Genomic DNA, 21,611 nt, shown 5'->3' with positions numbered 1-21,611 from the left:
ATTACAGCTGTGATCCTATAATTACAAATCCACCCTCTAACAATATCAAGTTTGTTACAATAGGAATTAACTATGTGATATCCTCTCGCAAGCTGGGAATGAAAAGGGATGAAAAATGATCAATGATTACTGGTCATGTGATATCCTCCCGCAATCCAGGAATGCCATGAATATCTGTCAGTCCCAGTTTGAGATAGAATTTGGAGAAAGGTCCAGGGGAAAGGGTTTTGTGAGAACATCTGCAAGTTGTTCTTCACTCTTAATGGGCAACAATCTGGTTAGTCCCATTTGAGCTTTCTCCCGTGTAATATGGCAATCAACCTCGATGTGCTTAGTCCTTTCATGAAAGATAGGATTCGCAGCCAAGTGAAGGGCAGATTGATTATCACAGTAGAGGTTTATAGATTTTGTAAGAGGCAATTTCAATTCAGTAAATAAATTAAATAACCATTATTGGGCCTCACAAGTTGCAGAAGCAAGAGCTCTATATTCAGCTTTAGTGGACGATTTCGCCACTGTTGCTTGTTTCTTACTCTTCCATGAGATAAGTCCTGATCCATAGAAAAAACAATATCCAGAGACTGATCTTCTGGAATCACTGCAAGACGCCCAATCAGAGTCGGTGAATCCAACCACACTGTTGTCCGAATGAGAAGGAAATAGGAGACTAGTTGCTGGATAGCCCTTGAGATACTTCAAAATTCTAATGGCAGCACTCATATGATTCTTCCTGGGCTGATCAAGGTACTGACTTAATTTTTTCACAGCAAAGCAAATATCTGGTCTTGTGTTGGTTAGGTATAAAAGCCTTCCAATTAATTTTCTGTATTCAACAGAATCAGCTAAATCATCACCATTGTCTTTGCACAATTTGGTAGTATAGTCCATTGGAGCTGAGCTTGGTTTACAATCAAGCAATCCATGATCCTTCAACATGTCTAACACATATTTCTTTTGGTAAATAGCAATCCCTTTGGAAGATCTAGCTACCTCCATACCAAGGAAATACTTTAAATCCCCCAAATCCTTGATTTTGAACTTGCTGTCAAGAATGTGCTTGATCCTGTTGATTTCTGTCAAATTGTCCCCTATCAAGACTAGATCATCTACATACACCAAGATGATGGCAATACCGTCATTGTTATGCTTTGTAAATAGAGAGTGATCAAGTCTTGATTGAGTGAAACCTGCCTCATGTAGAACTGAACTCAGTTTGGTGTGCCATTGCTGACTAGCTTGTTTTACGCCATACAATGATTTCTTCAATTTGCAAACCAAGCCATTACCATTTACCTCAAGACCAGGGGGCAATGTCATGTACATTTCCTCATCCAAATCTCCATGCAAAAAGGTTGTGTTTACATCAAGTTGTTTGAGAAACCAGTCTTTTGCAGCAGCAAGTGACAGAACTACTTTTAATGTAGTCATCTTGATAACTGGACTAAATGTGTCAAGATAATCTACTCCGACAACTTGGGTGAATCCTTTTGCAACAAGCCTAGCCTTGTGCCTTTCAATTGTGCCATCAGAATGGAATTTGTTTCGAAACACCCATTTGCAACCAATTGGAAACTTCCTTGCTAGCAAAGAAGTAAGTTCCCAAGTTTGGTTCTGCTCAAGAGCATTTAGCTCAGCTTTAATAGCACTTCTCCAACACTGTTGAGTTACAGCATCCCTATAGTGTTTCGGCTCAGGTGTATTTGTGATGGCTAGAGAGAGGTGTTTGAAACTGTCACTCAAATTGAAAAGAGGCACACGTAATGGATATCTGGGATGAGTAGCTGGAGCAGCAACTGAGTTTATGCAATGATAATCTGCTAAATATGCAGGTGCATGCCTAGTTCGAGTGGATCTTCTAAGGACTGGGCTAGAAGTATCTACTGTGACATTAGCATTATCTTGAATGTTTGAGGAAGATACAGATGAAGATGTATGATAATTATCATTATTTTGAGTATTTTAAGGAAGATGCAGATGGAGATGCATGATTGACATCATGAGATGAAATGCTAAAGTCAGAATGATTTATTTCAAGTCCTAATTGTGGAGCATTCTCAGGTGGATCTATGCTATCAGTCCCAAAATGTGTATAATTATCAACAGGAGGTGCAGATATATGAGTGATATGTTGATAATTTGGTGATAAATGATGGCTGTAATTAAACAAATCTTCAGATATATGAGAATTGTTTGTGTGATTTAAGTTCTTGTCAATGAAAGGGAAATGATTTTCATAGAAAATAACATTTCTTGAAAGAAATATTTTTCTCGATGGTAATTCTAATAAAAGATAGCCCTTAGTTCTTGCTTGATAACCCAGAAAATAGCATTTTGAAGCCCTAGCATCTAGCTTAGTCCTTTTTGAAGTTAGAGTACTTGCATAGGCAAGACAGCCAAAGGTTTTCAAATGTGAAATATCAAGTAATTTTGAATAAAGAACTTCATATGGAGAAGCATTTTTGAGAATAACACTAGGAAAACAGTTGATGAGGTGTACTGCATGCTTAATAGCATAGCTCCAAAAACACTTTGAAATGTTTGAATGAAACATAATGCTGTGGCTAATTTGTAATATGTATTGATGTTTTTATTCTACAATTCTATTTTGTTGAGGTGTCTCAACACAAGAGGTTTGATGTTCAATTTCATTAGAATTGTAAAAAGAAAGCATCTTAAATTCTGGTCCATTATCTGATCTGATAGCCTTAACAGATTTTTCAAATTGGGTTTTAACCAGTTGAACAAAAGATTTAATCAAGTTTGATGTTTCAGCCTTATGTTTCATCAGAAAAATCCATGTGAACCTACTTTTATCATTAACAACCGTTAAAAAATATTTATGACTATTAGTAGATGGAGTTCCCAAAGGCCCCCAAATATCCATATGAAGCAAATCAAAACAATTGGCTGCCTTACTAGAGCTTAAAGGAAACGGACACTTCTTTTGTTTACCAAAATGACAAGCACCATGAGGAATTTTATTGAAATTCAAATCACAATCTATAAGATTGTATGTCTGTTTTATTACAACAAGCCTATCCTCTGGTATATGACCTAATCTAGTATGCCAAATGTGTGTAAAATCTGCGGCATTGAAGCTAATAACAGAATTCATTAAAGATGCAGATGAAAATGCATGTTGTGTTGAGATATCCAATGCATAAAGTCCCTCTGCTGCTCTAGCTACTCCAATCCTCGTCTTTGATGAATCCTGTATTTCACACATTGTGTCAGTTATTTCCAATTTTCATTTTAAATTTGATGTAAGCGATGAAACAGAAATAAGTTTATAGTTAAAGCTAGGTATGTATAATGTGTTGGTAAGATAGCGTGAATCAGAAAATCTAACTGTTCCTATGATGTTGCTTGTGGTGTAGGAGCCATTTGGAAGCCTAACTATAATTGTAGGAATATGATGGTAAGTGTCAAAATCTTGAAGATAATATGATACATGGTCAATGGCCCCTGTATCAATGATCCAAGATTTTGACTTTTCTATTTCATCACCACTTCTCTCAGCCAAAACATGTAACTTAAAATGCAATAGTTGAATCACTCGGTTATTGTTACCTCTCATTGCTGGAGTTTGGCCAACTATTTGGTTGGTGCTGTGGATGGACTGTAACTCGTTGCGCTGAAGAAGGGCTAGTAAAACGATCTTCTGATCTTGAGTGAATTCCAAGCATTGCTCGTCACTTCTTTGCTGCTTCTGATCTGCATAGTCTTCATCAGCATGTTCATAAGTGGCTGCATAATTGAATGTTGCAGCACCACCACTATTATATCTCTGCTTCAGATGTGGTGGCAGACCATGTTTCCTATAGCAAACATCTATTGTGTGTCTAAGCTTTTCACAATATGTGCAAACAATTTTTTCTCTACCCGATTCTTTGCCTCCATATGTTCTGCTATTTCCTCTGCCTTGTCGATTAGCAGCAACAATATCACTCTTAGTAGAATCTGATCCTTTGTTGGAGGTGGTTCCTTGTGGAGATTTGGGTTATACAATATTGAGAAGTATTTGAGATTCTTCTCCATGAAAGCCAAGTTGCCTTTCTTGTTTTCTTGTTGTGTGAGTAAGGCAAAAGTAGAATCAAGATTGGGTAGTGGCTCCATCATCATGACCTGTGAACGTATAGTTGAGAATTGATCATTTAACCCCCGTAGAAATTTCACCACACATCCCTCAGATCTATATGCTCGAATAACTCCAAGACCACAGGAGCATTTTGGAGTGCATTCACAAGCAAGTACTGGCTGAAAACTCTCTAATTCCTCTCATAATGATCTTAATTTCATGAAATAAGCGGTAATAGAAAGTTCTCCTTGCTTGGCAGCATACAATTCTTCCTTCAATTCAGCTATTCTGAACCTATCACCATGATAGTATCTTCTTCGCAATTCACTCCAGATCTCATAAGCTAGATTATTCCACATTACACTTTGTGAAATATCTGGACTCAGAGACAGGTTAATCCAACCTATAACATAAGTGTTGCAACGTTTCCATTGCCTAAACAAAGGATCAGATTCAAGTGGTTTCTTAATCGTTCCATCAACAAAGTCAAATTTGTTTTTAGATTGTAGAGCTAAAGTCAATGCTCTACTCCAGTCACCATAATTTGAGCCATTCATAATTATAGGAATTATAGGAATACCAGGGTTTTCAGACGGATGAATGTAGTAAGGACTGGTCTGATCAATGCTTGGGTTTGAGGTTCCATTGTTGCGTCCAAGTTGAGCAGAGAGTTGGTTGAGAAGAGCAGCTACAGATTCGGCACTAAAAGTGCCTGGGTTTGTTGCAGATTCGGCACTAAAAGCGCCTGGGTTCATTCCTGATTCTGGGTTGCTAGCATCCATGTTTTAGGATTCGCAGATCTGAGAGTCAATCTATGAGCAACCAAAAAAAATTTAAAAATCACGTCCTTGATCTTCGATCTTCAAGCACTCTCGTCACACACAACCTCGATCCATTCCATGCTCACCGCACCATATTGAAAGTGAGTTCAGAGAGGAGTTTTTTCGTGTGTCCTCATAGAGCTGAGAGAGAGATGAATGAGAGAGAAGAAGAAGGAATTTGGTAAAGGTGATTTTGAATGAATGAAAACCCTAATTGAATATACAAGCTACAGTACCTATTTGTACAATGTACAATTACAGCTGTGGTCCTATAATTACAAATCTACCCTCTAACAATATCAAGTTTGTTACAATCTGAATTAACTATGTGATAGTCTCTAAGAATTTTTTAAAATTCTTATCTCCATCTTTTTAATTATATGTGAAGATTGATTATTTAATTTGGGTTAATCCAGTGGTCAACTCACTCGTTTGTTTAAGCAAATATTAAAAGTTCAAATCTCATTTTGTGCATCTACACCAACTTGGTATCATTCTATTTTTCGTCAATTGTTTTTGTTAAAAGGGTGAGTTCAAAGAATTGTAAAGGAAGAGAGAACCCTCATAAAGCTGGAATTTGTGACTAGAGATTGTAATCTTGAATCTCAGTCTTTGTTTTTGTTACTTCTCTTCTAAATACACTTAATTATTAGCACACTTACTGCCACATCAATCTAACTAATTATAGTTAATCTAACTTCCTACAATTAGTCTCTACAATTAGTTATTCAGAAAATACATAAAAAAAAATAGCTCATATAACACCCCCTCTCAAGCTAGAATGATCTTCACTCATCATTCTAAACTTAGAATTGCACTGCTGAAACAAGTTAGAGATTATTGTCTTGGTCAGAATGTTTGCAATTTGGTTGTTTGTTGAAATTGGTAGCAACTTAGTTGTTTGTTCCTTCCGTTTATCCCTTACAATGTGACAATCCATTTCTATGTGCTTTATTCTCTCATGAAATACTGAATTTACTGTAATAAGTAGAGCAGATTAGCTGTCACAATAAATGACAATTGGTCTTCTCAACTTCACTTTCAAATCTTGCAAAATGTAGTTGATTCACTGTGCTTCTCGAGTTGCCATGGCTGGAACTCTATACTCAGCTTCACAGAATGAGTAAGCAACTATATTTTGTTTTTTGCTCTTCCACTATACAATTGAATTTCCCATAAAGAAACAGTAACTCGATAGAGATCTTCTTGAATCGAGACATGTCCCCCAATCACCATTTGAAAAATCAGTTGGCTCAAGGTCAAATTCGGTTGAGAATATTAGGCCTAGTGTTGGATCTCCTTTAGAGGACGTGTGGTTAAAAGAATATTTTTACATTCTTGGAAATTTTTACACCAAAAGCTTTACATCGGAATAATTTTACAATGTAAGATTCCTAGGAATTTGAAAAATTTTCACGAACCATATACCTCCTTAAGGTATTTTAACACCCTTACTGCATCTTTAAAGTGCTTATCAGTCGCAAAAAATCTAGGTACTGACTTAATTTTCTAACAGCATAGCTTATCTCTGGCCGAGTATTGGTGAGATACAATAACCTGCCGATTAGCCTTTGATATTCTGAATTCGATTGAAGTAGTGTTCTTGAGTGCTTTGACAACTTGGTGGTGTAGTCCATAGGAGTTATCACTGCTTTTGTCCATCAACCTATACTCCTTTAATAGATCAATGCAGTATTTTTTTGGCACACATAAAATCCCCTCTTGCTTCGAGCTACCTCCAAACTGAGATAGAATTGTAATTTTCCTAACTCTTTAATTTTGAAAATTTGATGGAGATGCTGCTTGATGAATTGTATCTCCTTGCAATCATCACCTGCTACTATTAAATCATCTACATACACTAAAATAACAGTAAAAAAAATGTTGGTAGATTTAATAAAAAGGCTATAATCATATTTCGACTGTTGATATCCTGCAGCTACTAAGGTGAAAGCCAGCTTCGTGTTCCACTATATGTTGGCTTGTTTCAAGCCGTATAATGATCTGTCTAGTCTGCACACTAAGTTGGGGTTAGCGAGATTTAAATCCAGTGGAGGTTTCATACACATTTTCTCATATAAATCACCATGCAAAAAAGTTGTGTTTATATCTAATTGATTCACTATCCAATTATTTACTGGTGCAATAAAAAGAAGAATTCAAAGGGTACTCATATTTGCTACAGGGCTAAAGGTCTAAAAGTAATTAACTCCCACTATTTGAGTAAACTCTTGAGTTACAACGCGTGCCTTATACCTCTCAATCGTGCCATCCAGGTTCAATTTCAATTTAAAAAGCCATTTGCATCCCATGACACTTTTTCTAGTAGAAAGGTTAGCAACAGTACGAGTTTTATTTTCTTTTAAAATAGTTAATTCCACATCAATTGCCTTTTTTCAGTTAGGACTCTTTATAGCCTCATCGTAACATTTTAGTTCAAAATATTTTGGTTGGTTTGTGTTTGATGTGGTGGAAGATAAAGATGATTTAGTTAAGGGAATAAGAGGTGAGGTTGTGTTTGGAATTTGTGACTCAAAAAATAAGATGCAGGACTATTCAAAGAAATTATTTGATTGATCTATTGATAAACCAAGCTAATTTAAAAAAAAAAATCAGAAAAATATGATGTGTTGTCAAGTAAAAGATTTAACTTAGCATTTTGCAAAGTAGTGTATGAAGTCATGTATTGATAATCATTCAAGTATGCTGGTCTTTTTGTTTCTCTAGTTGATCTCCTAAGTTGAAGGTTGTGTGATGCATGTTCAATATTATTGAATTCAGTTTGTGTTTGAGAATGCAGTGTGTCTTGATTGTGCAATGATGCATGAGAATGCATGTCAGGTGTTTCAATAATGGGTATTTCAGAATTTCACTCAATGTGTATAGATGAATGTTGTGATCCATGTGTGTGTGCTTGTGCCATACTACAACCCAGATTGCAAAAGGGATAATCAAATGCAATCAAATCTTGCATTGGAACATTGGGAATAAATTCATATGTAATTTGGCTATTATGCATGGATTCTTGTAGAGCAAATGGAAGAATATGCTCATAGAGTGTTACATTTCGTGAAATGAAAATGTCTCTGTTGCCTAAGTCATACAACATATGTCCTTTAACCCTTTTCTTAGTTCTTAGATAAACACACTTTCTTATCCTTTTATCCTATTTATTTCTATGTGCTATTAGAATAGAGGCATATGCCAAACAACCAAATATCTTAAGATATGAAATGTCTGGTAAATTTTTATTAAGAATCTGATATGGTGAGACATTGTTCAACAAGGTATTAGGAATTATGTTAATGAGATGCATTGAATGTGCTAAGGCATAGTGCCAGAATTTCTTTGGCATATTTGAATGAAATATTAATTCCATTGTAACTTTCAAAAGGTGTTGATGTTTTCGTTCAACTATGCCATTTTGTTGAGGTGTCTCAACACAGGATGTTTAATGTAAAATACCTTTCGATGCATAGAAATTAGCTAGTCTAAACTCGGAACCATTATCAGTTCTAACTTTCTTTATTTGTGTTGCAAATTGAGTTTCAATGAATTTTACAAAAATTTTAACTAAATCAACAACTACTCCTTTTGTTTTCATGAAATACAGTCAGATAAACTTACTTTTATCATCTATTCTAGACAGAAAATATTTGAAACCTCAAATTGAAGTGGTGCCTATAAAGCCTCCAATATCCATATGCACAATATCAAAAATATTTTCACTTTTAGAAGTTCTTGGTACAAATGGTGACCTTTTGTGTTTTGCATAATGGCATGAGTCACATTGTTACTATAAACTCTGTATAGTATGGTGTTACATAATACACATTAAAAATTAAATGCGACAAAAACAATATAAGACTAATTAATTTCATTGGCTCCATCATCCTCATTTCCAAATTCAAAATTAGAGTCATCTATATATCCTGAAATAACACAATTTATTAGCAACACACAAAGAACCTCAAAGTAGCCAATAAATAAAATATCAAAATTGAGGAATATCTTACTTGATCTATGCTGGATTCAAAACTAGAATTTACCGCATCATCAAGACCTTCATCTTCATCATAAATGAAATCCTCTTCTTCATCCCACATTGTCCTCATATGCATTATCATCTGTAGGTAGACTATGCCATTCATGTGAATCCCATCATACTTATTACGATTTGGACATGTAGTTTTGTTATGCCCGAGCTCCTGGCATATACCGGAACGATTCTTAACCCTTCTACGAAAGGTAGGTCACGAGGCTCTGTATTAGTGGCAGAAATTACACCACTAGAAGCAACTGCACTGGCAATATCATGAGCTTTCTGTTCATCCGCTGTATTTATCGCCCAATCCCTCATGCTCTTGAACCTATTGTATTTATCTGCTGACAGTGTAGCCACCAATCTAAACCAGTCCATCAAGCATCAATATTGAGTAGACTTTAAACAATCCCAAGTGAAACCCCTCACATCTTGTATCTTCTATTTGTTGTTCCATTTTTTTGGTCCACCTATCTAGAACTAAACATTTTGGCAATTCACAAATGTCAAGTCTAACTAAAATAGATAGAATGTGTTTGCAAGCAATGGCAAATGACTCCATCCTCATACCAGAGAAGGTAAACTCAATTGGTAAATCCCTATGCCATGTATCGTTAGGACTACCATATTTAACCACCGTGTATTATATATAAGAATCAAGATCAATGCAATCTAACACTTTTATTGAACCAGGCCTTATAATAATAGGGCGAAATAGAAAAAATACTTCTCTTGTATATAAATTAGCTGCATACTTCTTCAATGACAATAAATGAATTTGCATCACAGGTACTTCATATGCACATTCAAAGTCTGCTAGACTATTCTTAAAACAAATGTAGGCAACACATCTATCAAAATGCTCTACAAAATCTCTTAAATTATACTTGGACTTGACATACTTTGCAATAACTGAGTGCAAACTCTCACATCGAGAAGAGGTCCTAAACCCAACAAAGAACTTTCCATGGATATGTGTCATTGTCCAACTATACTGGTTATCATACATGTCAATTATCCATTGCTTATCTTGCACATGAAACTCTTCAACCATCCGATCTTATTTACTATGGAATACTCCAACCTCGTAATCATCCAACATGCACTTCTTAAACCGCAATATGAACCTAGGATTACCTACATTACTTGTGGAATTGTGAATAAGGTGCCAAGCAAAAAATTTTTTATTACATTTTTCATTGATAGGCCTTCCCCTTCATTGGTTCCAGCAGACTTTTTAACAAACAAACATATGTTTGCTCTGACTCATCACACACAAGGGCAACTGCAAAGACAAATGTGCGGTTATGGTTATTAACACCTAAAAAAGCGACAAGAGGACGATGATATTTGTTCTTCTTGTAAGTAGCGTCAAAAGCCAATACATCACCAAACAATTGATAATCCATTTAAGTTATTTCATCACACTAAAATAAATTATTTATCGAGTGAAACCTATCAACCTCATATCTTATAACCATGACAGGGTCAATGGACTTCATCTTCTTCAAAAATTGGCTTCAGAGTGCTACAAAAATATGTGCAATGTCCGATCCACCCTTTTTTAATATATTTAATATTTATTTGCTTAATGTCTGTAGCAAGTTTTTTTGAGTGACCAGGAAGCATGCAGTAAAAATTGGAGGAAGAAGGTCATGATTGTGCAAATTAAAAATTTTTAAAACAATCCAGCGACCATTAATGACGTCAAATGACACCTTAACCTTTGCCTTGCAGCCACACCTAGTTTCATTTCTAGGCTCTTGTTTCTGGTTTGCATATTATCCATCTTTTTTCTGTCGGAAGCCCTCGTGACAACAAACAAAATTCTATAGATTGCTTATCCCATTGTGCTTTTGCATCTTACCTTTTTGACCATTAAATCCCCTTGACTTAGCAAATGCACGGTAAAAAATCAAAATCCACTCTAAGATCATTGAAATGATATCTTTTTATATCAACATCTACAATATTCAAGAACACAATCTGTCGTATGTCCTCTTACCCGTCAATCTTATAGGATTCATCCAATTGACCAAAATGGGCACCTTCATTGGGTTCAGAAGCACTAACTTCTTCATTTTTCAAGTTAGCATCCATAAAGATCTCGTCATCTAGGAGCTCATCATCGTTTCTCAACGGATTCTCAAAATTTCCGTAGAACCCGTCAACATTATTATTGTCATCTACATAATCCTATATGGACAAATTAATTTAAGCTAGGTATTTAAAGCATGATGCAAGAAATCTATCAAAATTAATCCTAAGAATATGACTTAGGTTTTAGATTGATAAAAAATCTATGAATTGGAATTCAAATTGCTTCTTCGCAGATATTGAGAGATAAGATATATCTCATAAATTTGATGAAAAAAATAAAGTATAAAATATGAAATTTAAGAAATGTATAACTGGATATCTGTAGAGTTAAGATTAGAATAAAAAGAATGATGATATTAATGCTGATGCAGACAGACAATTGTGAGTTTAATTAGTTAAAATTATGAAATTTAACTTTGTGTGGGTTAAATTTAAGATTTAACAAAATTTTTTTTATCAAAATAATAAATTCTATTAGGCGATAGTTCATATAGCATTAATTGCAAAAAAAAAGTTGATTATAATTAACAAAACATAACACACACCGTTAGATCAAATTTAATAGTATCTAATCCTTGATTTAAGTTTTCACCATAGTTAATAAAAAACAAATGAGAACCACGGAATTGTTCACCATTCAATATTGTTCATCCAACTTAACGATAAAATTAAAGAAGCTACAATTATGTTTTTGTGATAGCATTTCTTTTTTTTTTTTAAATAAAAGCTCAACACAGTAGAGTGGAGCAAACATAAAAGATATCTAAAACAGACAAGCAAATCTAGAAAGTAACACAAAATAAAGTACTCCCCTGTTATCTCCGATCTAACCATCAACAACATGAAGAGAGTGCACTCCTCCATTCGTCGCAGTTAAACATGGACATACTGATTATTTCCTCAACACCTCTGCTTTTATTCTGAAATATCCTCTTATTCCTTTCCATCCAAATATTCCAAATGATCGCAGAAAAGCACCTTAATCGCTGCTTTCGATCCTCCTTCCTACGCGGCTCTTCTGTCCAACTTAGAAAATTGTCCTTCATAACTCGCGAAAGAGATATTTGACTCCGCCGGCAACCTAGAAGTTTGAAAGAATCCCATTACCGCTGTTGTGAAGTCATACCCAATCTCATTCCAACATCTCTTTATGAAATTCATATTGTATCCATCACAACCTGGCGCCTTAGAAGACTCACAATCCCATACCGCCTCTCTAATCTCTTCAGTCGAAGGCAATGTCTCCAAGGTTACGGACTCGACCTCCTCTATCCTCTCCATCAGACCATCTCTGAACCTCAACACCGGAGAATCTTCCTAATGATAAAGCTCTTCGTAAAACTCTTTAATAGCTATTTTAATTCTAACTTGGTTCCTTACCAATCTACCATTAACGACCAAAGAATCAATCCTATTATTTTTTCTCCTTGCCGACGCCATACTGTGAAAATACCTTGTATTCTTTAAATCCTTCACCATTCTCATCTTCCCATCACTCCGTAAACCCCTAACATTCCAAGAACTGAAAATCATTTAGAACTATTATGACACACCTTATTTTTATTTTTATACCTACACTGTCTCATCTTTTTCTTCTGTTTAGCCAGCCTTTTCTTTTGTGCAATTTTCTCATTCTGCGCATGAAGAATGGCCATTATGTCTTCCTCCTCATCATACAACACTGCCCCTGATTCCATTGCCAGTGCCAAAGTCAGTTTGTTCTCCAACATCTGTTCCTCTAGTCCCCGAGTGTCGCCCTCCCCTTCCACCTTCTATTCTGTCTCATGATTCTCCCACTCTTTGCTATATGATTCCTAATATCGTTTTTGGTGAAACTCAACTTGTCGTTACACCAGCTACATTTGTTAAACTTTGGCAAGTATTTTGTTATTCTTTCTCACATTGATCATTGACCACTATGATTTCATATTTCATATTTTTCAAATATACTAAAATATCCTCGTCATTACCTCCTTACAGTTTTTATCGAAAGTTAGATTTCTAACATTGAACATAGTGAGGTTTGTATATTATTTGCCCTTTCTTATTCTATTTAGTGGATTGTACGTTCCATAGAAATTCAATCTTTATTGTATAGTTAGTATAAAATGCTTGGTAATTCTCCTAGAGAAATGACATTCTCGCAGTGGGACATCTTAATTTGTGATATTTGATACCATTTGAAATATATATGGATAATTAGCCTACTAAATTATAACGATCAAACACTTAATTTTTTTTAAATGTGATTTGATTTTGAAAATAATCAAGCATATGAAAGAAATAGTTGATTAGTAAAACCTAAGGGTAAGTTCTTATTGATTTAAAGACTGAATTTTATTTATTCATTTGTTACTTAGAAATATGTTACTACTAAATATACTAATATTTGTAATTTTCTAATGAAAAAATGGCAAAATCAAATAAGAATAACCTAGCAACTAGGATGTTTATGAGTCGGGTGAAATCGAGTTTGATGTGATTCAAATCCGATCCAAAATATATACTGGGTTTATTTGTTAGACCTGAATTCGGTTCTAGACCCGATGAAATTTACACACTTTTGGGCCACAATTATATCCAGTAAAAACCGAATGGAAACCGGACCGTTAACATTACCTTCTTGTAAGTTAATTAGTATGTGAAAATATCCAAATTTTCAAGACTCCAATCATTATTTGACATGATAAAATTCATTTAGAAAAATATAACAAGAACCAACCCTTTCCTAAAATTGAAGCATAACCACAATCAATATTAATATTGTCTAATAACACCAAATATTTAAATCAATACAAATAACATAATATTATGCGTTAGTCTAAAGTCTTATGCATTTTAAACATAAAACACTAACTTATAGTCTTATAATGACTAATAACACAAAATATTAAGGTTTACAATACTTCAATTCCACATAAAAATAGACATCATCCATCACTAATAACACAAAATATTAATTGTGTATGATGACCGGGCTACCGGGCTGAGTTCGGGTGACCCAAGCTATAGCTCAGACCCGATCCGAAATAATGACCAGGTCTATTTTTGAGACCCTTACCCGACCCTAGACCCGGTAAAATTACACCAAATTAGTCCCTAAGAAATTCGAGACCGGACCGGGCCTTCCAATCGGACCGGGCCATGAACACCCCTACTAGCAACTAGGGGTGGCAAACGGGCCTAAACCCGCCGGGCCGGCCCCGGTAATCCGCCAAAAAAGGCGGGCCGGACTGAAAAATTGGGACCGCCAAATAGCAAAAGCTCGCTTAACCCGCACCACTTAAACCGCGGGTTTTGGCGGGCTTTGGCGGAGCGGGGAAGACTTTTTCGCCAGGCTTAGTATTTTTTTGGCAAGAGGTATTTTTACAATTTTTGTTACCAAAACCCAACTTCTCCCAACACAACTTACAAGAGAATGAAGATGGAAATTGAGTGTTTTAGATTATGTCTATTTTGTTTTAGAGACAATATTGTTAATTATGTTTTGGATGAAAACTTGGTTTATAATTATGTTTATTAGATATTTATAATTACAAAGATTAATGTTTGTGAATATAAAAATTATAATTTGTTTATACTTTTAGAAATTATAATAGTTAAAAGTAAAAAACAAAAGAGATTTTTTTATATCTTTATATATATTATTTAATAGTTAAAAGTAAAAAAAAAAAAAGATATTTAGCGGGTTTAGCCCGCTGGTCCGTAGCCTGCCGTTAGACGGGACGGGTTGGGATTCTGGGACCGCCTCACTAGGCAGGGTGGGGCGAGCCAGCCCGCCAAAGAGCGGGCTTCTGGCGAGGCGGGGCGGGGCGGGCGGGCTTCCCCGCTTGCCACCCCTACTAGCAACATTGAAAGCTCTCCACCACTTGAAGCGCCACAGCTTCCTCTCCACCACCACCACCCCACCACCACCATTGAACCACCAACAAGAGAATCCCAGATCCTTCAACACTGCAGAGATGCCTCACTCTCCTCAACAAAACCCACAACATCTCCTCTTCCCATAAATCTATCATCTATGCCTCTCTCCTCCAAACCTCCACTAAGACCCACTCCTTCCTCCACTGCCACGTCATCAAGTCCGGCCTCGACACCGACCGCTTCGTCGGCAACAGCCTCCTCGCCCTCTACTTCAAGCTCGCCCCACACTTCTACCAAGCCCACCGGATCTTCGACGGGCTTCTCTTCAAGGATGTCATTTCGTGGACTTCCATGATCTCAGGCTATGTTCATGTCGGTGATCCCAAAAGCTCACTTATCTTGTTCTCTCAGATGGTGGGCCTTGAAGGCCTTCACCCTAATGCCTTCACACTTTCTTCTGTTATCAAGGCCTGCTCTGAACTTGGGTTCTTGAGGCTCGGAAGGTGCTTCCATGGGGTTGTTGTTAGCCGTGGGTTCGACTCGAATCGAGTGGTTTCTAGTGTGTTGATTGATATGTATGGGAGGAATTTTGGTGTGGAGGATGCACGCAAGATGTTTGATGAATTGCTTGAACCGGATACTGTGTGCTGGACATCAGTTATTTCAGCTCTTACAAGGAATGATAGGTTTAAGGAGGCTGTGGAGTTGTTCTATAGGATTCATAGAGGTTGCGGGTTGGCGCCGGATGGTTTTACCTTCGGGACATTGTTGGCTGCTTGTGGTAACTTGGGGTGGCTGAGACAGGGGAGAGAGGTGCATGCTAAGGTTGTTACTTCTGGGATATGTGGGAATGTGGTTGTTGAGACTTGAGAGTAGTCTTTTGGATATGTATGGTAAGTGCGGTTCGATTGGCCAGTCTAGGATTGTTTTTGATAGGATGAGCAATAAGAATTCGGTGTCATGGACTGCTATGCTTGGCACGTATTGTCATAATCGAGAGTATGAGACTGTGCTCAATCTTGTTAGGGAGAGTGGGATTGTGGATATTTACAGCTTCGGGACTATTCTTCGCGCATGTTTGGGACTGGCTTGGGACTGGCTGCTGCGAGACAGGGAAAGGAGGTTCATTGTATGTATGTGAGAAAAGGGTTGGTTGGAGAGACATTATAGTCGAGTCAGCCTTGGTTATTTGAATAATTAATACGTAGAAAAATAATGTTGGTCATAGTAAAAAATAGTATCAATTAACATCATACTAAAATATCACTTCGTTTTAGTAAATTGGTCATTTGATAATAAATGTTCATCGAGTTCTTTAGACCTTCTGTAGTGATATGTAAACTTAATAGTATTTATATATTATATTTTTGGATATTCTATAAATATAATATGGCATAACCATAATAAACAAGCTTTATAAAAAAATTTTTGAATTAAGTATTTTAATATAATTAGTATGAAAAATAATTTTGAATAATTAATACTCATTATTAAGAGAATATTTACCAAAGATAAAAACTAAATTAAAATAGTGCAGACAATACTAAGATTAAGTAAATACATATAAAATAAAGAAAATACTTCAGTCAAATAGAAAAATACTTTTACATAAACTTATTTTTTATTACATATTTAAAATATTAATTGAAAATGTTATGATTATGTTTCAAGAAATATTTTTATCATATGAAGTATACATAAAACGAAAAAATATAATAAATTTAAGAGGAATACTAGGGGCCAGTAATTTTGGTGTTTTGTAACCATCAATTGGCCATCAATAGTATTTTTAATGGTGTGAGATTACATCTAATGGTAGGAGATCACTCACTTTTGTTTTGATGGTTAAGTGTTGGCCAAAAAACACAAAAGTTACTGGCCCCTAGACTTTTCTTAAATTTAATTGTGAGGTGAGATTATAAAAGGAATTAAGATAAATAAAGTTTAAAAGATTATGTTTATTTATCCAATCACTTAATTATAATCACCTATTATTAAAATTAATTATACTAAATTTTGTTAAAATTGAACTTAAATAAAACTATAACCTACCAACTTAAATGTATGTATGTTATAAAATTTACAATGCTATTAATTTTAATATATAAAACAGGTATCTCAAATAATTTTTAATTATATTACATATACAAAGTATATCAGCTATTATAAGAAAGTATATATTTGGTGTTTATAAAAAGTTTAATTATGTTATTCACTCGTGATCAAGAGAATATTTTTGGCATTTTAAAATTAAGAGATAAAATAATAATATTATTTTATTTAAAAATTTGAATATTAGAAGAATTATTATATCGATTTTGGATATAAAAAAATCAAAAGTTTGTCTAAAAATTAATAATACTAAAATGGCAGCACTCATAAAATTTATTGGGTTAAATGAGGATATTAAGAAACCCAAAAGTACTCTTAAAGTTCATTAAAAGTCATAAATTTAGCATTAATTTTTGAAATTATGTAGTCATATTTTAGTTTGATTTGTTGTTAAGATTTGTTAAAAGACTTGATTTGGACATTTGATTTTGTTTAATAGTATTTTTAGATATTTTAAATTTAAATCAAATTTAATTTAATTTAATAAGATCAAATCTGATTTAAATTAATTATCATATTTTTAGTATCTTTTAGTTTAAATCATATCTGATTAAAATAAATAAGATCAATGTTAGTCATATTTCACTTTTAGGCTACTCTGTTAGAGATAATTTATACCTTTTGATGAATAAATTTTTGTGGTTGTTTTATAAACATTTTTCTATGTGTGATCAAGTGAAGTGAGTAATTTAATTTATTTATTGTATGAAAAAATTGAAGGATTCAACCTAAGATAATTCTTAACGTTAGTTCTTTCAATTTTCAACACTCCGATCTAAGTTCTTTGAAGGTCTAGTAAAAAAAAATAAAAATCTTCCGATGACCTAAGTTACTAAGAATAGGTTTCTTAGAGGTTTAGTAAAAAATCTTCTTTATCTATCTTTTTTTATATTTCTACTATATCTTTTCTTATCGTTCATTCTTCATTCTTATTTTCTTATCATTTGTTATAAAAAAAAATTGATTTTAGTGACTTATTATTTTATTAAAAAATTGTGTGAAGCATCTATATATATAAATACATAACTATATTACTCAAAAAACAAAATTTTATCAATATAATTAACAATCAATTTTATTACATGTATACTAAAAATCAATTATCCAAATAAAAAATATTTTAGAAAATAAATACTCATTGAAAATGAGTTAAGTACTATATATATTTATACATAAATATATAATCATTAATTTTTTTTGTGCACATAATATTTTTTATTAATGATAAAAAAAAATTTAATTTAATGATAAATTTTATAAATAAGTACTCTAATAAAATTTATTCAATCTTGTAATATTTATTTATTTAAATTTACAATGAAAATATTTATTTCTTCTATTAATAAGAGAACTAACAAAAAAACAACAACTAAGAAGCAATTAAATGAGAAAATAAAATCGTTGTACACAGTGACATTTTTTTTTTGGTGACTACACAACAGTGACATTTACATGTGTGTATGTGTGACTATTCAATGTTACAATGATGTTAAAATCAATCTGTTGCTCCACAAAAATTACATATGACTATGTTAAAATCGATTTTTGTGTGAATATTAGTGCATATTATAGTATAATTTTTAAAAAACTAAATTAATTCACTAATAATATAAAAGAAATTCAATTAATATCAAATTAATATTATTTTTCTCAATTATATATTCTTTTTAAACTGTTCAAATAAATTTAAATAATGTCTTAATTTTATTTTTAAAAAATTATACTATAAGATCACCAAGATAATAAGCACTTTGCTTTTTTAACCAATGGTCTTGAGTTTAAGTTTTAACAATGAATATTTTGTTCTTTAAATATGAAAAAGGGGATTTAAAGAAAAAAAAATAGTTGGAGACTATGAAAGAAAATTCCTTAATCCCTATATATATGATAAATTATTATCCGTATTTGTTTAATTATTTTTTATATTTTAAATAAAAGATGTAGCTTTTTATAAATAAAAGATGTAGTTTATTTAAGTTAAAAAATAAATTGGCTTTACTACTTCATGATCTTTATAGCAAGCATACAAAAGCCAATAAATTAAAGCTTTAGAGAAATGTTGTACAGTGAACAAATTATTTTTATAATTAAATTTAATTAAGTCTTTTTTTAGTTGAATGAGTTGATCACTCGATAAATTCAAGTTGGTTATTTTTCTTCTTCTTTTTATATGTCTCTTTTATTTCCTCCTTTAATTAAAATTTTTTATTATTAATCCTTAATTTATTGGATCAACTTAATTAGTTAAATTTAATTACTGTTAAATCAGCGATTTCAGAGAATAAGAAAAATGATTTTGTTTTCATTGAGTAATGAATAGCAGAGATTAGTTTTTATATACAAGTGATTGAAGGGTAAAACTTATTCTAACTGGCTTTTGTAACTAGTGTAACTAGTCTAATTACACATAATTAATTGGTAAATACAAGTGAGTCTAATATCCCCCCTCAAGTTGGAGCATACAAATTGTATGTTTCTAACTTAGACATGAGGAAAAGGAACTGAGGTTTCGAAATGGCCTTGGTAAGGATATCGGCTAATTGATGTTTGGTTGGAAAGTGCACTAACTTGATGAACCCGATTTCAACCTTCTCACGAATGAAATGACAGTCTATCTCAATATGCTTGGATCTTTCATGGAAGGTCAGATTAGAGACTAATTGGATAGATGAAAGGTTGTCACAAAAAAACATGGCAGAGTCAATGGTGATGTCCATGAACCTCAGTAAGTTGGTCAGCCAAACAACTTCATAAACAGCATTGGCCATAGCCCTGTACTCAACCTCGGTGGAGCTTCTTGACACGACAGGTTGCTTCTTGCTTTTCCACGAAATTAAGGAATCTCCCAAGAAAGTGCAGTAGCCAATGATAGACCTCCTAGTATTGAGGCAGCTCCCCCAATCTGCATCAGTGTAGATTGACAAGTTCAACTTTGAGTTTGAGAAGAAAAGAATACCTTGGCCTGGTGCCGCCTTAAGGTATCTTAAGATTTGGTGAACTGCATTGAGGTGTTGAACTCTTGGGTCAGACATAAATTGGGCTAGTTTTGTCACTGCAAACGTTATGTCCGGTCTGGAGATTGTGAGATACATGAGTCGTCCAATCAATCTTCAATAAGCTGATGCATCTTCAACCTTGTCACCTTCTTTGGCCCTCAATTTAATGTTTGCTTCCATTGGAATCAAAGTTGGCTTGCAGTGTAGAAAATTGGTGTCTTCAAGCAGAGACAAAGTATACTTCCTCTGTGTAAGTGAAATTCCTTTTCTGAATTTTGCAATCTCTAACCCCAGGAAAAATTTTAGATCTCCCAAGATTTTTAACTTGAAAACTGATTGAAGCCTTTGCTGTATCCGTTGCACCATATCATTGTTTGCTCCGGCAATGATTATGTCATCAACATAGACAAGTAAAAAGGTGATTGAGGAGCCTTCTCCTATAGAAAATAAAGAATAGTCACTCTTGCATTGGTGAAAATCATGTTGCTTGAGAGTACAACAGAATTTGTTAAACCACTGTCGGGAAGCCTGTCTTAGGCCATAAAGAGATCGAGTAAGTCGACATACAAGTCCTTGGTTCCGTTTTGGGTGCCCCAAAGGAATCTCCATGTAGACCTCTTCATCCAAACTCCCATTTAAAAAAGCATTATTTATGTCCAATTGCACAAAATTCCAGTTTCTCACTGCTGCAATGGAGAGTAAAACTCTAACTGTTGAGACCTTGGCTACTGGACTGAATGTGTCTTTAAAGTCAATGCCAGCTTGTTGCGTGTAACCTTTGGCAACGAATCTGGCTTTGTATCTCTCTAAACTACCATCAGCCTTAAGCTTTGCTTTGTAAACTCATCTACAACCGATTGCCTTTTTGCTAGGAGGTAGAGGAACCAAATCCCAAGTATGATTGGACTCCAGAGCATCCAACTCTTCCTTCATTGCCTGCTGCCACTCATGGTGATGTACTGCTTGGTGATAGAATTGAGGTTCAGGGATAATACTAGCTTGATGGATTGCTGCATGGTAGATGTGATGGAGTCTGTGGTTACTTATGTAGTTGGTAATAGGGTAGGGTGTATTGAGGTTGCACACATAGTCATTGAGATATCTTGGTGGTTGAATGGTCCTGGTGGTTCTTCGGGGTGGGTTAAAATTGGTGGAGGAGTGAGTTGTTTGAGGTGAAACACTTTGGTGGGAGCTAGAGGAGTTTGTTGAAAGATGTTGTGTGTTCTCTGTGGTAGGAATATTAGGGAGTGTTATGTCATCAGTGGCTTTTGGGAGTGGAATATGATCAAATGGGTCAAGGAGTATAAAGGTGTGAGGGCTTTTAGTGAAGGGTAATATCTCTTCATGAAAGATGACATCTCTAGAGATGAAGAATTATTTTGTTTTGAGATTGTAAAGTCTGTAACCTTTGTAACCAATAGGGTATCCTAAGAAGACAGTTGGATCTGCTCTAGGATTAAACTTAGGTCAGAAGTCTGATTTTGTAGCAGCATATGCAAGGCAATCAAAAACCCTTAGAGCTTGATAATTTGGTTGTTTTTGAAAAAGTTTCTCAAATGGAGATTGCATGTTGAGAAGTGGAGTTGGGGTTCTGTTTA

The 21,611-nt window shown here is 34.3% G+C and overlaps 1 protein-coding gene and 2 pseudogenes across 1 annotated transcript; 1 reads left to right on the top strand and 2 right to left on the bottom strand.

Annotated features, from left to right (window-relative positions):
* Positions 1-4,278: 4,278 nt before the first annotated feature.
* On the bottom strand, positions 4,279-4,860 carry LOC107615125 (uncharacterized). Its single transcript, XM_088498741.1, has one exon. The coding sequence runs from the start codon at positions 4,858-4,860 to the stop codon at positions 4,279-4,281; it is 582 nt and encodes a 193-aa protein (XP_088354867.1).
* A 7,988-nt stretch (positions 4,861-12,848) lies between these two features.
* On the top strand, positions 12,849-16,098 carry LOC107615126 (pentatricopeptide repeat-containing protein At1g03540 pseudogene; annotated as a pseudogene).
* A 3,366-nt stretch (positions 16,099-19,464) lies between these two features.
* Positions 19,465-20,109, bottom strand: LOC148543857 (secreted RxLR effector protein 161 pseudogene; annotated as a pseudogene).
* Positions 20,110-21,611: the final 1,502 nt, after the last annotated feature.

The sequence above is a fragment of the Arachis ipaensis genome, chromosome B9 (genome assembly GCF_059453495.1).
Source record: "Arachis ipaensis isolate K30076 ecotype BB chromosome B9, ASM5945349v1, whole genome shotgun sequence".
Taxonomy (NCBI): domain Eukaryota; kingdom Viridiplantae; phylum Streptophyta; class Magnoliopsida; order Fabales; family Fabaceae; genus Arachis; species Arachis ipaensis.
Note: the sequence above shows the minus strand (reverse complement) of the source record. Positions and strands in the feature narration are given on the sequence as shown.

What these genes read in the sequence shown, in the direction of transcription:
- LOC107615125 (XM_088498741.1), bottom strand. Translation starts at nt 4,860, where the DNA reads ATGGATGCTAGCAACCCAGAATCAGGAATGAACCCAGGCGCTTTTAGT.